The 7,507-nt window shown below is 37.6% G+C and overlaps 1 protein-coding gene across 16 annotated transcripts in view; it reads left to right on the top strand.

Annotated features, from left to right (window-relative positions):
- NRG1 (neuregulin 1) overlaps positions 1 to 7,507 on the top strand; it is a 474,737-nt gene that overhangs the window by 440,440 nt on the left and 26,790 nt on the right. For 11 of the 16 annotated variants that reach the window (XM_066987722.1, XM_066987726.1, XM_066987725.1 and 8 more), the window contains 2 exons: positions 88 to 217; positions 6,802 to 6,860. In XM_066987722.1, coding sequence (XP_066843823.1) covers positions 88 to 217; positions 6,802 to 6,860 — 189 coding nt within the window. Of the gene's footprint in view, positions 1 to 87; positions 218 to 6,081; positions 6,150 to 6,801; positions 6,861 to 7,507 lie in introns of those variants that run through there. The other 5 variants (XM_048053615.2, XM_048053614.2, XM_066987723.1 and 2 more) reach the window with 3 other exon arrangements.

Here is a 7,507-nt window from a genome sequence, read left to right as displayed (position 1 = left end):
CGTCTTCCCTCACATACAAGTACACTTACCAGACAGAAAAAAGGCTTAAGCCATTCTGATCTGTATTTTCATTTTGTCTTTTTCCAGCTACTTCTACATCTACAACTGGGACAAGTCATCTCACGAAATGTGACGTAAAGCAGAAAGCCTTCTGTGTAAACGGGGGAGAGTGTTACATGGTTAAAGATCTCCCAAACCCCCCAAGATACCTGTGCAGGTAAGATATCCTCCTTGCTTATTTTGGTGGAGAGACCTGGTTCCATAAATACATTTTCTTTAAAGAAACACCTGAACAATTTCTTCTGCTATACTTGTGGTGTTCGATATTTCTTCTTTCTTAAGTATATGGATATGAGGCATATCAGAGGCTAACCAAGAAATCCTTCCATGAGGTTAAAGGCACAGCAAGCCTCATTGATGTTTATATGGCATGAACGCAATTTAACACAACAGTAGCACAATTTAAGCCTTATGTTAGACATAATGAAACAGGTGCTGTAAAGTAAGTACATTACAAATGGGGAAAAAAACAAACAAAAAAACTGTGTTGGTAACTGCATTGGATAAGTGACCTTTCTACATGACAAAATGTGGTTATTTTTATTGTATGCTGTAGTAACTAAACACTTTCTGATCAGAATGGATTCTCTGCTGGATTTTTTGCTGTGGTGTCAAATGCATAAAAAGCAATGAATGTAAAGGCAATTGGTAGAGGTTACTATTTCATTTGAGGATCTTTGATTCGGGAAGACATATGAGCATGAGTTTAGTTTTAAGTGTTGTGCTTGTGCACTTTTCTCAAGTCCTGGCCTGCACTGTAGCAGACTGTTGCAATAGTCCTTTATTTTGGAGAACAGCCATTAAGAACTACAGCATCAGAGTACACCTCTTGCATGGTATCACATCACGCAGTATTTACTTCTGGAGTTAAATCAGTCTTAGTATTGCTTCTCTCACTTCAGAGGGAACTCGACATTTAATGCCTTAGGAAACATCCTTGGGATCTAGCAGGACTGAGTGGAAAGGAGAAACTTTTGTGAGGATGTTGGGTTTTTTTTCATGCAGACGAGAGAGTGCTCAGCAGAAACTGTTGTCTGCTGTAACTACGTAAGTTTTCAGTCTTCTCTGGCTAAAAATCAAATAACAGTACTTGTAAAGAAGGCTGTGATGCGTGAGTGAGCAGAAGGTCTATGATACTTTCATAAGGCAAGAAAGTCATAGACTGCATGGCACTGTTGTTAAAAAAAAAAAAAAAACTACAATGTTCTGCTTTGTGAGTTTTCTTTTTTGTAGATTGATGCTACCTGCACTTTATGAGCTTTGTTTTGCTTTGGTTTTTCACAGATTGCACCATTGCAGAAAGTGATGAATATTTCATTGATTTTCAATTTGTTTTTAGTTAAATTGAATATGGAAAAATTGCTGGCTCTGGTGGGCTGGATGGGAGAGAGAGAAAATTGTGTTAAATTTACGTGATCATTATACACCTGCAGTACAAGATGAGCATTCTGATATGACACTCCTGGGCACGTACCAGGGCCTACCTCCCTGTTTTAACTTCTTATCCAAAAACTATGCAGAAAAACAAAACAAAACAAAACAAAACAGGGCAGCAGTGTTTGGCATCTACCAGATTTGTTAATAATTAGCACTGTCTTGACAGTTTCAGAGCTACCCAATTTTCATTTGTTTGGGAAGTTGTTGTTTTATATATATATATATATAGGCAGAGATCTGACTGTGTTTGTTCTTTGATGTTATAGGTTGGTTAATTTTTTTAATTAATTTTCTCAGATACATTTCAATGGAATGGAGATTTTTTTCTCCGTTGTAGACAAGAAATAACTCTTAATTCTGTGTCTGGAGTTGAAAGAAAAGGCAATTCCCAAATTTGGCAGATGTACCTCTCTCTGGGTGGCCCAAGACCTATTTGGAAAAAGCATCAGAGCTGTAAAATCAGAGAGAGTGAATCTCATTTACTGTAAAGCAATGGAATAGGATTCTTATCCTGTGGACAGTCAGGGACACTGCTACTTTGCAGGCATTTTGCTATGCCCTCTAATACTTGCCAGAAGTGAAACTTCGTGTTATGTAGCAAAACAAGATGCAATATAGCAACATAAGAAATGAAAGTGTGAGTATTTGAAAGTGGGTGTGCTGGGAAACTGAAAAGACAAAATACAGTTCTCATTTCATTAAAAATACAGATGTCTACATTTAATTCCAGTATTCCAGTGTTAATTAAAATAAGTATCTATCCAGTACACATTGCCTTCATTGTTCTGAGAAAATAAATCTTCCCTCAGAACATGCTTGTGGAAACAGAATGCTTGAAATATGGTACTTGCTCTTCATATTTCTGCCTCAGTAGCAAGTTCACATTTTTCCATATGGTCCATCTGTTGAAAGCAAAAACAAAATTTCTAAAGCATGAGCCATATCATTCTAAATTTGTTTTATCCCTAACCAAAAAACCATGACTCAGATTCACAACAACCATGGAATTTTCCAAGTGGTATCTCTGGTTTTGTAAAAAAAATAAAAAATAAAAAATCTGTTAAAATCTAGACCTGTGTATTCAAAAAAAAAAAAAATCCTGTTGTAAAATACATAGTATAGTGATCCAGACTGGATTTGATTTTGTTCTCATGGTTCCTGGTGTGAACTTCAAGAACATTCTTTGCTTTTAAGAGGTAACTTGGTGAAATACTCAAGAAATGTGAAAAGACTTACTAATGCATTGTACAGTTACATCTATGGTTACATGTATGTTTCCTACATTTATTTTAATTATGGTCCCAGGCTGAACAAAACAATCTCAAAACGTGAAACATGAAAAAGGAAACTTTGAGACTACCTAAGTAAATTAATGTGCAAAATCTTCAGACATTTCACAGGAACATGAGTCACATTTGGAAAATGGTACAGACGTTGGAAGCTTGAATGTTACTGGCTGTACTGAAGTTCTTATGTCATTTCTGTCCAGTTGGAAATGTGTCCACCAGTCCACTGAAGACAAAAAATTATATAGCTTCTTCAATAAATGTAAAATTAAGACCAGAGCCCCTAGCATTTCCTTCTTATCTGAAGAAAAAGGTATATGAATATAGTAACTGTTATGCTTTTGTAGTGTTCTTTTGAAGAATTCTACCATGAAGGCCTTGCTGGTCTGACTAATTGATTCCTTACTAGAAGAGATCATCTTTTCTACGGCTTTTGCTCTTACTGAAGAAATAAATTTACTTCCAATTTTCACTGGATGAACATAATTCTCTCCAATGCTTCTGCCTTTCTTAACAGCAAAAGAGTGAATTACATTTTTTTAATGACATAGCCAGTTGCTATCCCTATCTTCATTCAAAGGCTTTGATAGGATAGAAATTGACAGAAAGTTCTTGAAAATGGTGAAAAGAGAAAAATTGTTTCAACAAAGATAACAAAAGCTCTGAAGTTGCTCATTTAAAAGGTAGAATGGAAATACCAGTTCTGACATAAGCTATGAAACAGCCTACTAAATAAATCTTTAAAAAAAATTACCCTGCAATATATCTGCTTATAGGCAGTGAATGAAAAGTAAGTGTGAAGTTCTGATCCATTCAGCCTTTCCCTTCCCACCAAAAACCACTGATGAAATGCATTTGAATTTCTGAGAACTGCCTTCTGAGCGCATACAGATACTGAACCTTTTGAATACTGAATGTATAAGAGAAAAGCAATTATTTTATCCTCTTTTTGATTCTACCCAGTTAATACCATAACAAGTAATCTCACTAGTCCATTTTTTAGGCCAAAAGGAAACTATAAGGCTGTAGTCATACAAACATCTATTTGTGTAAGGAATCACTGTTGCCCTGGTTTGCCTGACTCCAGTTTTTGCTCTTGTCCTAAGAGAAAACTGCAGGTGTAATGAACTTAAAAAAAAATACGTAAGGAAATTTTGAGTAGGACAAGTTTCCAAAATGACACCATTACAAGTGTTTGTAAGAGCACTGTCTACAGGAAACAACCTGCCAAAGAACTCCAGAAACCACGTGGCATTTTACACCTGAGCTATGAAATGCCTTTAGCATTCATACAAAATAATAAGAAGGCAGCTCATCTCATCTCTTGTCTCCACTGTCCCACCCTGGACCTGTTCTCAGTGGCAGCTGCTGTAGTTCATTTGTTGTCAATAGTTTTGGTGTAAGTACAAGCACAAGCACATCTGAACTCTTTTCAGCACCATCTGAATGGGACTGACCCATCTTAGTCTGGAAGCAATTTAAATCTTTTCTACACCAGGGCTTGAGTTCTTTTCAGCACCTCCACAGCTGCACCAACATCTGAAAGCAAGCACAGACTGAACAAGCAAACACCATCGGCCAGCGGCGGAAGCAAAGCCCAAGACTTTTAATCGCCATGCTTATTAAGGTTGCAAAGGGCTGGGTCTGAAGAACAAGATGGAGAAATCCTTGTGAAATGAAAGGTGGTGCACATGCAAATGCCAGCTTTCCAAGGATAGATATTTAATGAGATGCACAAAATAAAACTGAAATCAAGGGGATAAAGCATTTTCACTCTTAATCAGTAACATAGATCAAAATCCAGTCTTCTGTCATGCCCAGCAATATCACCTTTTCATGACAGAATTAATCCTTGTTGCGTTTTTCTCAACTGAATGTGTCTCTGGAGACTGGGATCTCTCTACATTGTGTGCTTATCAGAAGATATGATCTTGGCTCTGAAGAACATTGGCTCCCTTCCTTAATAAACAAATATATATCATTACAGGAAATCACTTCCAAAGAATCACCTAGAGATACCCAGAGTAAACTCTGCTACACCGAGAGTAAACTCATTATACCAAAGTCATTCCTGCATGGTTTATTTGAACAAGATACTAGTGTTTGTCTGACAATGGTCATCTGCTGATCAGGCCCGATTTCAATTCACAAGGCAATTCTGATGGACAGAAGAGGCAGAGGATTGTTCTGAACAACTTTCATTTGCAAATAAATAGGCTTTTCATCCTGTGAAGAGTAATTGGTGAGGTGGTTTGAAACGGAAGTTAGCACCCAATCATCAGCAGCAGAAGAGAGGGAGATTCTTGCACCATGGCAAAGCTCATGGAAATTGTCAGAAAGACAGACAATGAAAGTGAGATGGATTCAAGGAAGTAGCTAGCAGGTTATTAAAGTCTATGTGTTGAGTAAGAGCGCATAGCAGAAGAAGGAAGAAGACTGAAGTCTTTATATTTTTAATGTGGTGGAGAGTCATTCAGACTTGCATCAGAAGTACAGGAGCTTGCATTGCTATGGTAATATTTTGGGGGCAAATTGCTGAGTTCTGCCTCAAAATCAAGAATAAAGATGAAGGAAGAGTTGACAGCCAGCAGCATAAGGGAAGATAAGCAAGGCATGGAAGTGGAATTGCTTCACTGTGACCAAGGGGCAACCTGCACAGAAGACCACAAGAAATAAAAGGTTACGGAGCTTCCAGTTTTGAGAGCACCTCTGCCCAATTGCCTTACCTGTCGGCTAGACTGACTCATTTTCCTCTTGTCAGCCATGTTAAAGATACCTCCTACCTTTGTGTTTCACGTTGTCGTCACTTTTTGGATTATATTTTTTTTTGGGCTTTTCTGTGATTGCTGTTTTAACTATCTCCCGTTTAAGGAAACTACTCAAAAGCATGACTTGTCACTACGAAATAGGGAAATGATAGTATTTTCATGGATTCTGTATGACTGCAACAGTATAAATCGCAATTATACAGCACATTGCAAATTTTAAAAACTCAATCTGATCGCTTCATGACGTGGAATAAGCAATGAGTTGATACACATTTTTGCTAGGTCTTCTTTTTCAAAACAGGCAAACAAAAAGACTTCCTATTTTTTTCTCTGGTGGATTTTTGCAGTAAATTTTGTGAAGTGCTATCTTTCAGAAAGATTACACTTTCTTGCCCCTTTTCTGGTCATTTTTCACTAACACCTAACCAGGAGGTCATTTAATGCACTACCATCTCCATAGGCCAGCAGATATCAGTCTGTTAGTGCAGTGGTTTTGGTGTACTATTGCTTATCACGTTTTTGCCCTTTAGGTGCCAACCTGGATTCACTGGAGCAAGATGTACTGAAACTCTGCCCATGAAAATCCAAAACCAAGAAAGTATGTTAAAATAATCTGAACTTTGCTTTCTTCCCCAACTACAGCAACAAAATCAATAGTACTTGGTGTTTTCACAGTTCAGCTGGAACCGGCCTCTTTACACACTAATTTAAGACCTGATTTTCAAAAGTAAAATCTGTACACCATGGCATTATTGACCTCCAAAATGTTTCTCATTTGTGTGATTTTTGATCTTTCCATCCGTTTGCAGACGCATTTATTGCACACACTGGCAGCTCTCTTGTTTGGGAGACTGCTGTAAAGTGCTACTCTAAAAGAACAAACTCACGGAGATGAGTGATGTACAGATCTTGTGTCCTCGCTGCCTTGTGGAAAGTGCATCCTAAAAGCAATTTGTGAATTTGAAGTGGTGATTTTCTCTCTTACATATCGAAACACACTTTGATCTGGATTGGTTTGGTTTTGGCTGGTTTTTCTGGGGGGAATTTCATGTTCATTTCCATAGAGCAAATGAGTTGCTCTCAATATCTTGAGGTGTTTTGACACACTAAACCGAGATTCGGTTTCTGAAAGTGAACTCACCAAGTCATATCAGTTCACACTGAAGGAGCTTCTTTCTTAGCATATATTCACCTCTTCTCTTTTCTCTGTTTTTTCTCTACCATTTTTTTTTGTTTGTTTTTCCTCTCAGGTGCCCAAATGAATTTACTGGTGATCGCTGCCAAAACTACGTAATGGCCAGCTTCTACAGTACGTCCACTACCTTTCTGTCTGTGCCGCAGTAGAAGCATGCTCAGTCGGTGCTGCTTTCTTGTCGCTGCATCTTTCCTCCAATTTTTTTTTTTAATCTTTAACTAGATTTGTTGCCTAAGGCCTAATATTGATCGTCTCTGCTTGTTGCATGAAAATGATAACAAAAAGCAATTGCAGTACTCTCCTGGATTGTTTGGCATTGAGGTTATGGGGAAATGCAAGACTTAGGAACGCTGTGAAATTAACACTGAATGGTGTGGTACGGACTTCCCAATGACATCAAGCACTAAAAGTGCAAAAATGGCATTTTGAAAGTCTCACATTTTATTTTCCACAAAAAAAAAAAAGTATCTAAATACAGGGCAGTACTCCCTCAGTAAAGGGATGCATAGATGAACTGTTTATCTATGAGTTTTGTTTTTGGAACAAGTTAAAGGTAATTGACATGCTTACATTGTTTCTAATGAGCACATTCTAAACAGGATCAAAGTGTTCTTTCTTCTCATTGTCCAAGTTTCAGAGCAAAGAGAGCACAGAAAGAAAAAGAAAAGGAGGGAAAATGGAATCAACAATGGGGCTTGAAGTATTTATTTGTGGGTAACAGGTGCAAGAGATCAAGTATTTCAAAGCCAGATTAATAGCCC

This window comes from Anser cygnoides, chromosome Z, assembly GCF_040182565.1.
Source record: "Anser cygnoides isolate HZ-2024a breed goose chromosome Z, Taihu_goose_T2T_genome, whole genome shotgun sequence".
Classification (NCBI taxonomy): Eukaryota; Metazoa; Chordata; class Aves; order Anseriformes; family Anatidae; genus Anser; species Anser cygnoides.
The sequence above is the reverse complement of the archived record's forward strand: the minus strand, read 5'-3'. Positions and strand labels throughout refer to the sequence as shown.